The sequence below is a fragment of the Pelmatolapia mariae genome, linkage group LG16_19 (genome assembly GCF_036321145.2).
Source record: "Pelmatolapia mariae isolate MD_Pm_ZW linkage group LG16_19, Pm_UMD_F_2, whole genome shotgun sequence".
In the NCBI taxonomy this organism is placed as follows: Eukaryota; Metazoa; Chordata; class Actinopteri; order Cichliformes; family Cichlidae; genus Pelmatolapia; species Pelmatolapia mariae.
The window spans coordinates 57,382,754-57,400,162 of NC_086241.1; the positions used below are offsets into that span (position 1 = coordinate 57,382,754).

Genomic DNA, 17,409 nt, shown 5'->3' on the forward strand with positions numbered 1-17,409 from the left:
ATATAAATGATAAAATCATTCGATTCACAGATTTGAAAAAGAATTTAGGTAAAAACAGTGGGATAGACTGAAAAAGATTGAGAAATTTGGGTGGAATATTCATTTTTTAAAAATTAATCCTACCGAGAAGTGATACAGGAAGCTTTGCCCACCCTTGAAAAGCCAACCTTACAAATGTCAGCAAAGGATTAAAATTTGTAGTTTCCAAAGCTGGTAATATGTACTCCTAGATAGCTGAAGCCTGAAGAAGCTAGGTGGAAATCAAAATCGGTTTGTCTAAGCTCTTGTGCAGCTGGGTTTATAGAAAAACATTCACTTTTTTGTATATTAATCTTGAACCCAGAGAAAAGGACAAAATTTAGAAGTATTTTCATTATAGAAGATAAATGAATTGTTGGTTTTGTAACATATAATAATAAATCATCTGCATATAGAGCAACCCTATGTTCCATACCACCATGAGTAACCCCTTGCAATAGAGGAGAGGTTTAGACAGTTTTTAACTCTCAGTGATGCTGCAGTGTTCGATTGACTTTAGGACCTGAAGCAGACCCAGATCAATCCGCGAGGCTCCTGACGACGGTAGCCGTAATGCTCCGACAATCCATCAAGCAGTGCAGCTTGATGGATTGTCGTAGCTTACCAGCTTACCTGTTGATCACCGTGTACCACATGAAATCGATTCAAGGTCAGTAAGCACAACCAGAATTCATACATAAGGTGCACCGGATTATAAGGTGGACTGTCGATTTTTGAGAAAATTGGGATTTTAAAGGATTTTAGTGCGGAAATTACGGTACTCTGAAAATCCAAGGAAACGATGAGTTTATTTTCTTCACATTTCAGATGGAACTTGATGGATTGAACATTCAGACTGAAGGATGCATTCAGGACTTTGTCTCGCAGGTACAAGGAGAGAGGTTCCAAGTAAACGTGGGAGCCCAGGAAGGACAAGATTTTAGTGTGAGACAAGCAGCCTGCTACTCAGGCTACAGCAATATGTGCTGTAAGGTTTGAAAAAACAGCACTGCTGTACAGAGTTGGCAACATCAACTTAGAGAGTGATATGTAACTTAGCTGGTGGGTATGGATGTTGTTAATTAGTAATAGTATGATTGTTACTGCAAATAAACCTTTTAATGATGACCAGTGTTGGGACTAACGCGTTATTAAGTAACGCGTTACAGTAACTACGTTATTATTGTGGTAACGAGCACGGTAACTAGTTATTATGCCAAAATCAGGAACTTGTTACCCGTTACTGGGATTTAGATAGGCTCGTTATTCGTTACTTCGTGTGGTGGCTATGGCGGAGCTTCCACAGATTCAGTAACATTAGCAAGTGGTGGAAGCCAGCAGGTGGATGAGAGAAAGGGGAGGCAAGAGGAGAGACCCGAGGCGGCCACCGGTCCGAGTGTCAGGTGAACTGAACTTCAGGTAAGAAGTTATGACCTGCAGTCTATCTGAGTCAGATATAAACCAAGTTTAGGTGGAGTTTATTTTCGTTATGCTGACTTTTTCGTACTGCGTGCTAGCTAGCATGACAGAGTTTCTATACAGCTGGGTGGGTGCTATGTTACTGATGTTGAACTTTATTTTGTTCATAAGGTTTATTATTAGAGTTTCCAACCGTCCCCTAAAAAACGGAATTGTCTCGTATTCAGACAAAAAACATTATGCGTTTCGTATTGAGGTGAAAAGAAACACAGTTTGTCCCGGACTTCAGCTACAACGAAAAAGACACAAAGCTGGAGTTATTCTGTGTCTTTGCTGCACAGCTGCCTCTTCTTCTCTCATTCTCTCCCCTCCCTCTCCTGTTTCTACTTCAATCATGAAACTGATCAATGATCAGCTGATCGGCTTTTTCTCCCTTGTTTGTTTATCGCCCACTTCGTGCCAGAAAGAGGAAACCAGCGGATGTCGCGTTAAAACAACAGCAGCACGTTTGATCAGCTATTGTTAGAATTTATTTAATATTAATTTCTAGTATCAGCTGATGTTTGCTGGAGCCACAGCTGTAAAAACTGCTGGTCATGATATTGGTTTGGTTATCTGGTGAGTGGGAAACATGAAGATGAAACCAGGAGATGTCCTTACTGAATCATCAGAGCTGAACAGGTGATGGAGAAACAGGTTTACCTTTTAGGTGACATGGATGAGTTGAAGGGAAGTTATGAACTGTTTCTGAGAGACAAATAACACCAGGATCCTTTTCTATGTAGCTGACAGCTGGTAACTGTGCAGGGGCGGGTCTAGCAAAGTTTTGCCAGGGGGCCAGGGGCGGGTCTAGCAAAGTGTTGCCAGGGGGCCAGGTAGGGCATTAACAGGGAGAGGGGGGCACAAAGAAATACTTTCTTATTCTCATTTAAAATGTCTAGCTTTTAATAAATAATTATCTGAGTCTTACAACAAACGATTGATAGATTGATACATATATACCATCAAGACAGTGTACATCACTGTCACAACAGTGTTTATTTTCATTCAAAGGCTTTATGATTTTTCCTATAATGGTGGGCCGGTCTCTAGTCAAAATGCCCGGGCCGATTTTTTGTCCCAGTCCAGCTCTGTATGCAGCTCATCTGCAGTCTGGTGTTACCTACATCTTCCTATTCAGAAGGCAGAATTTCTGAGTTCTGAGTACAATCAGAAGCACCACGACTGCAGTTTTTGTGTTGGATGTAAAAAGCGCACATGACACTGTGACGTAGGCTAGAATCATGGCGGCGGTCAACGACGGTCCAGGCGTGGGATTTCTCTCATGGAAATATGCACATTATCTTTTCCTTTCTATTGGTAGGTGGCACAGTGCACTTGAAGTAACTGAGTTACTTTTGATGGAAGTAACTAGTAATGTAACTAAGTTACTAATTTAAAGTAACTTACCCAACACTGATGATGACTAACATTATCTTTGGTCTTTCAGATAAATTTGTAGAAAACAGATGACTCCAACTGTAGATTCAATAGTTTGACAATGATCAAGTAAATAAATCTGTTTTATATTATATTGGTAAATGTGGAAACATACAGTGATAAAAATCTTGCAACAGATTGTTTTTTTTATCCTGATCAAGAAGCTTAATATGAAAATAAATATAAATATTTCAGATTCATCTGTTTATAGAAACAGCAAAACTCAGCTTTATCACAGCAGATAGTTTTGAAATCCTTATTTCAAAATGTTCCTTAAGAAATTATATCTCAATTTATTGTTGTTTTTAGTTCTTGGTGAGCTTACTGTCAGCTCTGTGTTCAGTGGTCTGTGTCAGTGTCTTTTTTTCAACAGCTGCAGTCAGTTCCTGCTGCAACAGCTCAGTGTCTCTGCAGTCTGACTGAGGGAGGTTTTTGTACAACTACAAATCACTGTGTGAACACATTAGTAAAGTAAAGTAAAGTGTGTTGTGTTAGTCCCCGAAGGGAAATTACTCCTCTGCATTTAACCCATTCACCCAGTGAAGCAGTGGGCAGCCACCAATGCAGCGCCCGGGGAGCAGTGTATAGGGACGGTACCTTGCTCAGGGGTACCTCAGGGTAGCCGTTCAGTGGAGTCGAACCCCCGACCTTCCGATCATGGGGCAGACACTCTACCTACTGAGCTATCCCTGCCCCATCACCGCTGTGGTAACTCTGACAGTAGTAAACTGCTGCATCTTCAGTCTGAACTCCACTGATGGTCATAGAGAAGTCAGAGCTGCTTCCACTGCCACTAAATCGAGTTGGTGTTCCTGACTCAAGCGTATTTGTCCATTTTATTAGGAGCTTTGGAGCCTGTCCAGATTTATGTTGATACCAAAACATAGCAGCATCACCATTAACAAATGTGTAAACAGCTTGGCTGGTCCTACAGGTCAGAGTCACAGTGGATCCAGGAGTAGATGTCTCTACTGGAGGTTGAGTCACAGTCACCTGACCGCTGCATCCTGCAGACAAAAACAAATCATTCATTTATCAGCAGAAATCAATGACAGAAAAAGCACCACATCATGTTTGAAATGTTGCTGAGTGAATGAACCTGTAAAACAGCAGCAGGTCAGCGTCCAGATGAGGATGGTGATGAGAGTCATGGTGGTTGTGCTTTCTGCTGTGTTGACTGACAGATGTGAGTCCTGCAGTGTTGAACTCACAGGACTATAAACCTTCTCAGTTCTCTGGAGGATCAGCTGATGATGCAAAGCCTCCTCTCTATGGAAATGATTTCTCTGCTCTCAACACACTGAAGGAAACTTTGTGACACAAAATCAAAAGAAAAATTGCTTCGATTAATACCATTAATGATTTTATTGAATAGACGAAAATATATTGGAAACATATTTACGTATTTATATCACCTGGATTAAAATGGCACTCTGGTTTGTATGCTTACCTTTTGATATATATATGTGTAGTTGTTAATTATATTTTTATAGTCTCATAATTCATTATTTTTTGAAGCCTTTCTGGTTGCTGTGTTAAAACAGTTTTGTGTGTGTTTTTTAAATAAATATGTGTAATGTGAAAATTAAGTTTTGTCTTTCAATTCTTAATACTAAAATTACAGATATGATAATTATGATTTAAATTCATTAAATAATATTAAGTCATGTTAGTTAAATCATCTTCTGCGTACTGTGATGTTTTACATGAAAAAAGGTTCATTTTCAGCGGTTAGAGGTTTGTTCAGTGTGCAGGAGGTTTTTGTACGGCCACTTAATGAGTTTGTATCACTGTGGTTGACTTTTGGTGGAGGAACCAAACTCATCGTTGACTGTAAGTACCAGAAATCTGTCATTTTTTAAAACCAAAGTATTTAATAAGAATTTTTTAAAATCTACTAAACAGAACTTTGATCAAATTCAGTGATTATTATGAAGTTGATGTCACAGTTTCGGGAGAAACATTTCTTAAATCAATACTCAGTCTTTGAAAGAACTGAACTTACAGAAAACAATTTTTCATATTCTTTTTGGTTAATTTTGCTTCTTTAAATATTATGTGGTTAAGATTTTAAAAATTGTGATTGTGAAGTTTTAGCTCACTTTGATTTAAAAAAAAATCTTTACTTATGAATTTTAAAATAAAAAAAATATTGAATTATTCTGTGTGGATTTCTTATAGAAAAAAAATAATTTTGTCAGTTTGTTTAGGCCAATTTTGTGTTCATGGTTGATCAATTTTAATTTAAGTTTAAAGGAAGTGAAAGAAACAGATGTGAAGCTTTAACTGTATTCTCATGAGTGCTTTAGCTTTGTGCTCAAATAAGAAAAAAATGTTTCTAATAAGAAAATGATGATAGTGTCGAATTATTAACTGTAATACATTAAAAAAAAAAAAAGAAAGGATCAATCAATAATCACTGACAATGTATTTATTGCTATGTCTTCACATTTTTTTGATTATCTTCAACCTTTTCTCCTCCAGTGGGTGTGGTGAGGCCCACCCTCACTGTCCTCCCTCCATCCAAAGAGGAAGACAAACAGAGTAGTGCTACTGTGGTGTGTTTGGCCACCGGGGGCTTCCCCTCAAACTGGAATTTGGGCTGGAAGGTGGGGGGCACCAGCACATCCTCAGGGGTGTCAACCAGCCTGGAGGTCTTGGGGACAGACGGCCGCTACAGCTGGAGCAGCACCCTGAGCCTCTCTGCAGACCAGTGGAGGAAGGCGGGCTCAGTGAGCTGTGAGGCCAGTCTGAGTGGACAGAGCCCCGTCACTCAAACCCTGGACCCTGACCACTGCTCAGAGTAGAGCTTCAGCAACACTTCCTGTTTGCATATGATGTGTTTGATAGTTTGATGAAGCTACATGTTTCTTTTCTTGCAATATTTCTGCAAACATTTGACTCTCTATTGATGTGCATGCTAATTTGATCAGCTAATATTATCCATGTTGTTCTTTAAAACCGTGCTGTAAAAAAAAGTCTAAATCACAAAATAAAATCACAGCTTAAGAAAAATCACTTTTCAACTGATCCTTTTCACAATACTTTATTAAATATAAATGCTTTATCAAACCCGTACCAGTCTCTCTAAACAGGGAGAAGCACCACAGTCTTTGGAAAAAACCCACAAAAAACCCAGTCTCCTGGAGGCTCCAACTGGAGCAGCCGTTTCTGCAGGTGCTTTTCAGGGCAGCTAAATACAGTCTCTTTGTTAACTAGTTAGGCTGTTCTGCAAACAGGTGGTGGTACACAATGAGCAGGTTCAGACTGATCACATGCGAAAACACTAAACTCAGTCTTAAACAAAATTCTTCATCATCCAGAACGGCTTTGGCAACATCAAATCCAATATCTGTGTCAGCCTCTACAGGCTTAGTGGCCATGATTCGGTCTCTGAAGATTGAAACAGTCTTTGCAATTACGGGTTGAATCACTGTTTTATTTTATTTTTTTAGCAACATAAATTTTATTTTCAGGCAGCTTACCAGCACAAAACCCAGATTTATTTTTAACTGGTTGACGAGAAAAAAAAACAGTTTTAATATTAGGCAGCACAGGAGCAGTGATCCCAGTTTTATAGTTAGTCCGCTCAGAAACAGGAAACTCAGTGTTAATTCCTGCCACCTGAAAAGTGGGAAACACAGTTTTATTAGCTCTCCGGAGATGACCACTTGGATTTAGTTAATAGGACAAACTGTTGGGTGAACTGGGTGGCGAGGAGACAGCTAATCCCAGAAACAGGTACAATGACTCCTCTGGAGTGAGACCGCAGTACTCTGCTTTATATTATATCCTTACTGTGTTGCCCAAAATATTGAGTCAACGATCCAGGACCATGACAGATAACATCCAGTATCTCTGTATTATGATAACGGATTTACATTTTTAACTGACTGTGAAAATACAATTTAGTAACATTTGTTAAAACCTTACATTTTCATCTTTATCACCTTCTCTCCTCAGTTTGATCACAGTGTCGTGCACACATTTCATCCACAGTGCTGTTAATCTCTGTCGTGTAACATAACTGCCTAATGCCCAGCTGTCTGACACTGAAAATATAATATGACATATTTTGATATTTGAAGTTTTTGACACTCACCCTGTGGGATATACCATTTTATGTTGTTGATGAAATTAATTAGCTTTCATACAAATGCACTTTAACGGATGAGTTTACATTTGTTTATTTTAATGTGATGAAAAACAAGTGAAATGAACAGATGATGAATTTTACACATTTAATTTTTATAAGAAGAAAAAAAATGTAGCGACACATTTACTGATTAGTTATACTTTGGTAAAGCCTTACATCATCTCACTTCTCAATTCCTCCCCTGTTTCATCACAGTATCATAATACAGTTAATCCACAGGCCTTTAAATCTCTCTCATGTATCATAACTGTCTCATGTTCAGCTATCAAATATGAATTATTTTTAAATGTAGTAGCAATATAACTGGACTGTAGTGTACTGTAGATTAAACTATTTACCAACACATGAAAGATCCAAAACAGGAATAAAGAAACACAAAATGGGACAAATCAAATATGTATTGATCTTTGGTAATTAGCAGATCAACTGAAAGAAACTTCTGGTCATTTATTTGTTTATTTATCTTAATGGTAGCAAATGAGAGTTTTGGTTTATTAAACAATTTTAAATAATATAAGAAAGAAAATATGAATCATCATTGCAACCAGGGGTGAAAATATAAAAGCTGAAAGATGAGATGAGTAATTCTTTATAACAATAGTAATAAGAAAATGTAGTTAGTTATCTGGGTTTTTCATATTCTAAAATGTTTTTGAAAGCAAATTGAATGACACATATTCCACTTTACTCAAACTTTTTATTAGACAGTAAATGCAGTTTACACTGATGAACTCTGTTGGACTGGTGCAGGACAGATTTTGATACATGAAACCAAATCATTCTCTGATTCAAATCAAAGTAGATGATTTTTATTTAAGTAAGAACTGTGTACAGGGTCTGGGTTCAATAGTTGGTTTTGATTACTAGACGTATTTTCTGTGGATGTTTTCTTGCCTCCCTTTGTGGGCTTCCAACAAAATATAGAATAAATTTTAAAATGTTATTAATTAAATTTAAAGCCTTTCATGGTCAGGCCCCTGTTTATGCACCACCACTGCTACCAGCTTCTTATTGCAGTCAGTCTCTCCAATCATCTGATCCGTTTCTGTTTTAAGTCTTTTGAGGCTGTAACAAGCTCCTTCACACTGTTTAGACATTTAATTTCAGTAACAAAAATCAGTTATGTTTGAATTGTATCCAACAAACAACAAGATCATGCACCATCACTGGTTGTGATGGCATCAGCCACACATACAAGCAAGCAAGCAATTTATTTATATAGCACTTTCAGAACAACACAGCTGAACACAAAGTGCTGTATATTCTGCATGTCAAAAATGATACATGAATAAGTTGAAAAAAATATTACCCAAAATAAATAAATAAATAAGAGTGAAAAAAATAATAAATGGGTAAATCAGTCCATTTGTTCACTTTACTAGTTTGTTTTGCAGTTTTCTTCATTAATATAATTCATTAATCATTTTATTTAAACCTAACACTGATATTATGAGGCGTGTGCATAATAGCATTGTGTGGTTTTTCTAAAAATGTTTTCTATTATATTAATTATGTTTCTCTTTCTTTGAGTTACCTGGTTTTGGACGGTGGCTGTTTCCTGTCTGGGCAAAAGGCGTGGCTGAGGATTCTGAGAACAAAATGCCTGCTCAGAAGGACCAACCGTGAGCTCATCAGGAACAGGGGTGTTTTAGGTTTACGTGTGTTATTCTGTGCTTAGTTAATATTAGTGTGTTTTTGTTTTCCTCCTATTGTGTGTAAATGGTTTGGCCAAACCACTATAAAAGCTCCCCACTTGTGTCTTTGTAATTAGGTCAGTTTATGAGTTAAGTTGTGTCCGCTTTGTTTGTTCAAGTTTCTGGAAATTACTTTTTGTAGAGTTATATTTAGTTGACCGTTTTTATGGGCCTGCTAATTATTATTATTTTTTATTTTTATTTTTATTTTTTTTGTCTTTTTTGAACTTTTTGAGGGTTAAAATAAAGGAAACCATTTTTGAAGACATTTTTTTCTTGTGTCCTCTATGCCTTGGCTGCTTGGTCCCTCACACTGGAGTTACTGTTATTTATGTAACTCTGATGTTAATATGTTTTTATGGCACCTTAATGAGAAGTAACTTAATGGGACATTGGTAATTGCTCGCTTATTATGCCATTTGACTTAATAAAATTTTCACTGTTGCTGAAATAAAGTCTGTGGGGTTAAGGGGGGTACACTTGTGGTGTGTTTAAGTGGACCAATTATTCTCATTGCAGTTGAACACTCTACACCTGCAGCCTTCAGCTACTGAAGGAGCTTTTTTTTTTTACAGCTATAAATGATTGTGTGAACTCTCCACTACCAGACATTAATAAATAGATAAAGTCTTTTGAGAACCAGATCATCTAAACAGAGTTCCTGAGAAGCGATGTGATGATCAGTATATTAGTTTGGGAGGCTGTCCAGGTTTGTGAAGGTACCAACTCAGAGTAGCACCAATATTTGCACTTCTGTGCAGTCATGGGTCACAGTCCCTCAAAGACTGACAAATTTAGCTTTATCAGTGTGGGTCAGAAAATTGCCGGCAAATGACTCCGAAACTGATTTCAATCTTATGAAAAATAAAAATAGAAAATTACGGAAGTGTAGAGCTGCCACCCAGGCAAAAGAAATATAGAGCTATATGATGTTAAAACATGAACATTTTATTGTTCTAACAATATAATTTTCATGTCTCACGCCCTGAGTCAGAAAACCCAACATCACAATCTGAGTTATATAAAACATGATTTTGATGTAGTTTTCAGTGTGAGTGAATGAACAGTTCAGACGCTCAGTGACAGAAGAACTTTGAGAAGCAATGAGGCATAAAAATCATGCAAAACACATTTAAGGAGCCAAACACACATCTGTTCTTGTAAAACAGAAAAGGTAGATATTATGAATGTTCATGTGATTGAGCTAACATATTATTTTTGTGTTTTTTCTCCTTGATACAGTTTCACTTTTGTCTTTTGTCTTCTTCTTCTTCCTAATGGTAAAATAAGCAGCAACATGGCAAAGCATACTGTCCAAAGTCTTAAAGTGAAAAAATGTTTTTTCTCCTCTTTGTCACACATAGATTTAGACAGAATGCGGGAATAATGGGTTTTATCTTAATATCGCTGTAGTTTAAATCTTCATGTGGTTGGAGTTTATTACTCTCAAGTGAAAGGCTGTCCTGCTTTTTACCCATTTCTCCTTGTTACAGCTCTAGCAGTTTTGTGTGTTAGGAGTTCAGCTGCCACCCATTGCCCCTGAGGAGCCAGTGCACTACTGTATTCATTCAGCAATCAGCCACCCAGAAGTATAGAAGCCAGTGAAGCACTGCTGACTCAGCGAGTGGTCCAGCTTTGGGTGTTGAGTGCCTACTGAGTATCTGCTCTGTGCTGGCTGCAGAAGTAAACCTGTAACTTGGTTAAGTATCTTGTTTTCTTTTCCCAGGATATTTTAGGATGTGGTTGTTTTTTGGTTTGGTTGAAAAAGTGGTCTAACTCTTTCTTTGAGTGAATCCCTTTTCAATAAAACGTATTAAAAAGCTATGCTGTGACGGTAGTTGCAGGGGCATCCAAAATGAACACAGGAAGTCCCGTCCCTCTACATGAGCCAGCGTGCAGGGTACAACACTACTATAGTGTTGACAACAACAACTTGGAGACTCAGAGTGAATCTGGAAAGTAATCAGCGCTTCAGTTCCATATTTTGTCATTTTCACCTTAACATTCTAAGCAATACCCCATAATGATGAAGTGAGAAAAGGCTGCATTAAATTGCAATTTAAAAAAATAAAAAAGCAAATATGAAATGTATAAATATTCACAGCCTTTGCTCACTACTCTTTTTGTGTAATGATGTAGTATTTTGATCAGTTTCTCAAATTCTTCCCCTCAATTTCAATATTGAGTTCAATCAGTTTAGATCAGTACTGTCAGTGTACAGGCATTTTCAGATCCCTTCAGAGATACTCAAGCCTGGGCTCTGGCTGGGCCACTCAAGGACCTTCATAGAGTGGTTCTGAAGTCACTCCTGTTATCTTGGCTGTGTTCTTAGGGTCATTGTCCTGTTGGAAGTTGAACATTCACATCAGCCATGTGACCGCTCCTCTGTACAGGCCTGATTGGTCGAGTGCTGTAGAAGGTGGTTCTCTCTCCATATCCTCTGACAAAGCTCTCTCAGGTTCTTGGTCACCTCCCCTTCTATCCCGATTGCTCAGATTGGCCAGGCAGCCAGCTGTAAGAAGAGTCCTGGTGGTTCCTAACTTTGTTCTTTTATGGATGATGGAGTAAATTAAATTGTGTGGAATTTCAGGCACTCCTAGTACAGGAACGTGTGAAAATGTATCTCTGTATAAAAAGGAAACAATATTCCTTAACGAAAATGTGGAGAAAAAAAAGTTTGTTTGAAATTGAAAGAAATATAACAAGTATTCACAGCCTATGCTATAACACCCAAATCATGTCCAATCAACTAAATTTTTACCACATTTGAACTCTAAGTTGTAGAAACATCTAAAAGATTATTTTTTGAAACGGGATGCACCTGACCTAAAGTTTGAGTGTCATGCCAAAGGCTGTTTCTGTTTTTTTAAGTAAATTTGTAATAATTACAAGCATAAATTTTGTCACTTGTTTATTATGGAGTGTTGTGTGTAGAATTTCAACATCGAAGACTTAATTTGATTTTGAAATAAGGCTGTAATGTGACACAATACAGAACAAGTAAAGCACTGTAGATACTTTCCAGATGCGCTGTATTTGTACCTACCATTTTTTAATTAATATGATTATTATTGCTAATAAAATGCTTTATGATCAGCAATATTACGTGTTTGGTCTTTGATATAAATCAGGAGAATTAATTTGGTTTCAGCTGATTTCTTGTGGACAGTCAATAGTTTCACTGCTGAAGAAATTTGGTTTTTGTTTGTTTTTTTAAAATCATTATAGACGTGGGATCATACAGTATTAAAAACTCAGATCGTTTTGTTTCATAATCACCAAGAAGCTTAAAGGCAATATAAATGTAAAGAAAATCTGATCTATTTGTATAATCTGCCAACTCTTCCTGTGAATACAGTTGGAAATGCAATGAGAAAGTGACTTTGTGGATTTGTCTGGGTTTTTTCTATCCTTTCGAAAATCACCCCAAAACGAATATATCTGCATAATTCTGTATTTACTACTTGGTGAGGTTACTGTAAGCTCTGTTTTCAGTCGTCTCTATCAGAGTCTTTTCTACTTCAGCAGCTGCAGTCAGTCCCTGCTGTAACAGCTCAGTGTCTCTGCAGTCTGACTGAGGGAGGTTTTTGTACGACTACAAATCACTGTGTGAACACATAAGCACTGTTTATGTAATGTTCACTCTCACAGTAGTAAACTGCTGCATCTTCAGCCTGAACTCCACTGATGGTCATAGAGAAGTCAGAGCTGCTTCCACTGCCACTAAATCGAGTTGGTGTTCCTGACTGAAGTGTTTTTGCATATCTTATTAGGAGCTTTGGAGCCTGTCCAGATTTATGTTGATACCAGTACATCTGCTCTTCACCACCAGACCATTTGAAAACAGCTGGGTTGGTCCTACAGGTCAGAGTGACAGTGTTTCCAGGAGTAGATGTCACTACTGAAGGTTGAGTCACAGTCACCTGACCGCTGCATCCTGCAGACAAAAACAAATCATTCATTTATCAGCAGAAATCAATGAGAGAAAAAGCAGCACATCATGTTGGAAATGTTGCTGAGTGAATGAACCTGTAAAACAGCAGCAGGTCAGCGTCCAGATGAGGATGGTGATGAGAGTCATGGTGGTTGTGCTTTCTGCTGTGTTGACTGACAGATGTGAGTCCTGCAGTGTTGAACTCACAGGACTATAAACCTTCTCAGTTCTCTGGAGGATCAGCTGATGATGCAAAGCCTCCTCTCTATGGAAATGATTTCTCTGCTCTCAACACACTGAGGGCAATGTGGTGCACAGAATCAGAAGAAAAATTGTTTGAATTAATACCATTAATAATTTTATGCAATAGAGAAAAACATATTTGGAAACATATTTACATATTTTTAACACCCGGATTAAAATGGCACTCTGGTTTGTATGCTTACTTTTGATTTTGGTATCAACAAATACAATATACCTGTATAGCGTTCTTAAGTATTTGTCATAGTTTCATAATTCATGATTTCTTGAAGCCTTTCTTGTTGCTGTTTTAAACAGTTTTTTGTGTATTTTTAAAAAATAAATATGTGTAATGTGAAAATTAAGTTTTGTCTTTCAGTTCTTAATACTAAAAATACAATAATGATAATCATGATTTAAATGCATTAAATAATTTTAAGTCACTTTAGTTAAATCATCTTCTGTATTTAATAAGGTGTACTGTGATGTTTTACATGAAAAAAGGTTCATTTTCAGTGGTTAGAGGTTTGTTCAGAGAGCAGGAGGTTTTTGTACGGCCACTTAATGAGTTTGTATCACTGTGGTACACTTTTGGTGGAGGAACCAAACTCATCATTCACTGTAAGTATCTAAATCTACTCATTACTACAAAATATTATAATATTAGTTTTTGAAATATGTCATCAGAATGTATTTAAACAAGATTTTATTCTGGGTGTTTTACATGATGTGATTGGGTTTGGTGATAGAGGCTGATATTGAAAACTTCAGAAAACTATCAGAAGAGTTTAAATATATAATACAGTATTATCATATAAGTATACAGTATATCATGTTTATATATCATGTTTAAATAGTACTGAAAATTGAAATAATGTATTGAGTTAATCTGCTTTAAGTAAGGGGGGGGGGGGGGGTTTGTACTTATCTGTGAATAAATATTTTTTTTTCTCAAAATCTGAGGTTGAAAATATAGCACAAGGAATTTTAGTTATTTATACAAACAGTTAACACAATTATATCGTTCATCTAATAAAGATCATTTTATTATTTGCAGATTAATAGTTTCATTGCTGAATTTATAGTTTATTAGTCTGATGTAGTAAAAAGGAAGTGAAACAAACACATGACAAAGTCCAGCTCTGTTTGTTTTCCATCAAGAATAACAAGACATTTACTCTAAATTACTGTAACTTTTGCAAAGATTTTACTTGAGTGTAAAAACACAATTTAATTAAAGCATTATGTTCTCCTATTTATTACCTCCTCTCCTCAGTCTGATCAAGGTATAATTCACACAGTTAATCCACGGTGCTGTTAATCTCTGTCGTGTATCATAACTGTGTAATACTTGGGTATTGCTGAAAATATGATATGAGACACCATGTTGGATATAACATTTTATGCTGTTGACTAAATGAATTAGTTTTCGTACAGATGCACTTTAACGGGTGACTTTACAGTTCGTTACTCTGATGTGATGAAAAGGAAGTGAAACAAACAGATGACAAACTTTAATGTTTCCTGAAGACATTTCAATTTTTATCATCAAGAAATCAAATACAGCGGCACGTTAACTCATTATTTATACTTTGTCAAAGCCTAATATCTTACTATTTCTTAGTTTCTCTGCTTTGTTTCATCGCAGTATCATCATACAGTTAATCCACAGGCCTGTTAATCTCTGTCATGTATCATAACTGTCTCGTGTCAGCTCTCTGTCCTGAAGTAGAAGTTAATCTACTCCTTGTGTGTCTGTGATCTTCCCTCCAGCTGGCCCCATGGTCAGACCCTCAGTCTCTCTGCTTCAACCCTCCTCTGAGAAGCTCTCTGGAGGCCCAGTCACACTGGCCTGCCTGCTGACCGGCTACTCTCCTCAGGGAGCTGAAGTGAGATGGGAAGTAGATGGCACAGAGGTGACAGAGGGGGTCCTGAACAGCTTAGAAGAAGAGAAGAGTAGTCGCTACAGCAGCAGCAGCACGCTGATGCTGAGCCAAGAAAACTGGATGAACGCAGAGGTGTTCTCCTGCAGGGTGAACCATCATGACGACCGGCAGGCCAAGTCCTTCCGCAAGAACCGGTGTGAGGGCTAGAGGGGCTGCTGAAGTCCAGGACAGGAGCTTAGTGTGAGGAAGCAGGAGATACATCCCTGCTGCTCTGATCAATATGAATTTGAAAGTTTGCCGATGAAATTATTTGATAACAACAATTTAAACAGTGACATGTGTATCAGCTGGATGTGAGTGTGCCTAATAACTGCCATATTAATGATTCATGTTTTTGCCAATAAAGCTTGCAGTGATCCATATTATTAAGTATTTTTGTTTCATTTTTAAATATAGTTGCTCTATAATTTTAGAGCCTGTTTGCCTAACACATGAAAAATCAAGACTGGGAGGAGATGAAGATGGCAGGGCTGCATTTGGCCTGAACATCTGGGACAAATTAAATATGTGTTGATCTTTTAAAATTAACAGAAAAGCTGAAAGAAGCTTGTGGTCATGTATTTATTTCTTTTAGCAGGAAGACAATATCTCCAAACTTTACTCTTGTGGAAAAATAAATAACTTCAGTTTGATTCAGTAAATAAATGTTTCACTTGAAATGAAAACCATGAAGAGATCTAAAAAATAAAAGCTCAAAAATGTCAGTGTAGAATGTATCTTAGTTAGTGTGCTCATAATCAAATATGTAAATCAGCAACTTCTACCCAATTATTCCAATTTTTTTATTTCTCATTATAACGATGTGAATAATACAATTTACTCTACAAAATCATTTTATTTTTATATTACCTCATTATGTACAGTGATGTTATGAGGTAAATATTGTTATGGAAATTTTAACCTGCAACACACCCAGTGAGCGTTTTGAAATGGTTCAATAAACACATTGCAATGTGCAGAGAAACATCGCAGCCAGAACACTAGGATCATCTCTGAATCCTGGCTGTCGTCCTTGCACCTTTATACACAGAGACACACAAAGACATTCCACAAACTCTTACATGTTAGCTCATCTCACGGGGGGCGGCTATACCATCAGCCCCATTCTTAAACCCCCTTCCTCACAGAGAGAATTATGACCTTGTTTTCTGCTTAGTCGTCACCTCTCTAAGACCAGGATGTCTGGAGATCTTCAAGTCTACAATGAACCCTCGGTGAAGGTGCAATAAAACCTGGGGCCCACTTATGATAACATTCCACATGCATGCATGCTGGTGACAGGAGTGATCTTGCTATACTAAAGTGATATGATTAAAATATGTGATTAATACATGAGAAAAGAAATCTGCCACCACAATATAAACTGATAAATTGTGCCACTTCATTTTAAATATTCTTAATAACTGAAAAGAAGAAAAGATGTGCTTTACTTTCCATGACTTGATATCAGTGTGTGCATGCTGGGTCAGAATACACTCCCATACAGTAGTAATCTCCTCCATCTGGAGCCTGAACTCAGTTGATTGTCAGAATTCAGGCTCAGATCCACTGCTGCTGAAATGACTTCGAGTATCAGATTCAAATCTGCTGATTTTGTGAAACAGCAGTTTGGGAGGCTGTCCAGGTTTCTGTAGATATCAGCTGAGATCATCGTCAACTCCTTTACTGACTGTACAGCTCAGAGAGACCGTCTGCCCCAAAGCAGCAGCCTTAAATACAAGAGACTGAGTCATAGACGAACTGCCATCTGATACCAGTGGTTCATTACAAGTTTATACTAAATATAAATACATTTAGAGCTTCAAACTGTTTAGACATTTTATTGCAGTCACAAAATATGAGTGATGTTTAATTTATTTCAAAAGCAGGCTCACTGTTCATCAGTGGGTTAGGGTTGAGTTGATGGGATATTGCTAATTGCTCATGTATTATATCATTTGACTTTCTAAATCTTTCTCTTTGATTGAGAAGAAGTCTGTGGGTTAGGGGTGGAGGGTGCACTTGTCTTGTGTTTAAGCCAGATTGAAGACCATTTTTTTACAGCTATAAATCATTGTATGAAGCCCGACAGTAATAATCTCCAGTATCTTCAGCCTGAATATCACTGATGGATAAAGTATAGTGAGAACCATATGTACTGCCTCTGAACTGAGAAGGGAGTTGATGCCAAGTAAATAGGAAGTCTGGGAGGCTGTCCAGCACCTCCAGCACCTCAACTAAATCCTAAGCCCCTCCCATCTCAAGGGGCTGATTCCAGACGCCCAAACTTTTACAAAAACAACCCTCCCAAAACACAAAGACAACCCACCCCATCCGGATGGTGGGGGTCCAGGATGGAGGGACCAAGACCAAAACAAACAGGTCAGGGGGGCGACCCAGAGGTCGACAGAACAAAAGTCCAAGATTAAACAGTTCTCCAGCACAAGCATCCGTAATTACAATGTTCCAGAGGTCAAACAGCACCAGAGTCCATGAAAAAACAGTTCAGGAGTCCGGCCTCGGGGCCAGTGTTGGTGACTGTGG

At 37.6% G+C, this 17,409-nt stretch overlaps 1 gene segment (V, D, J or C); it reads left to right on the forward strand.

Moving 5' to 3' along the window:
- Positions 1-15,043, forward strand: part of LOC134645490 (Ig kappa chain V-III region MOPC 63-like) — a 30,327-nt gene extending 15,284 nt beyond the window's left edge. Inside the window, 2 exon segments of the V gene segment in view lie at positions 4,708-4,749; positions 14,714-15,043. Coding sequence covers positions 4,708-4,749; positions 14,714-15,033 — 362 coding nt within the window.
- Positions 15,044-17,409: the final 2,366 nt, after the last annotated feature.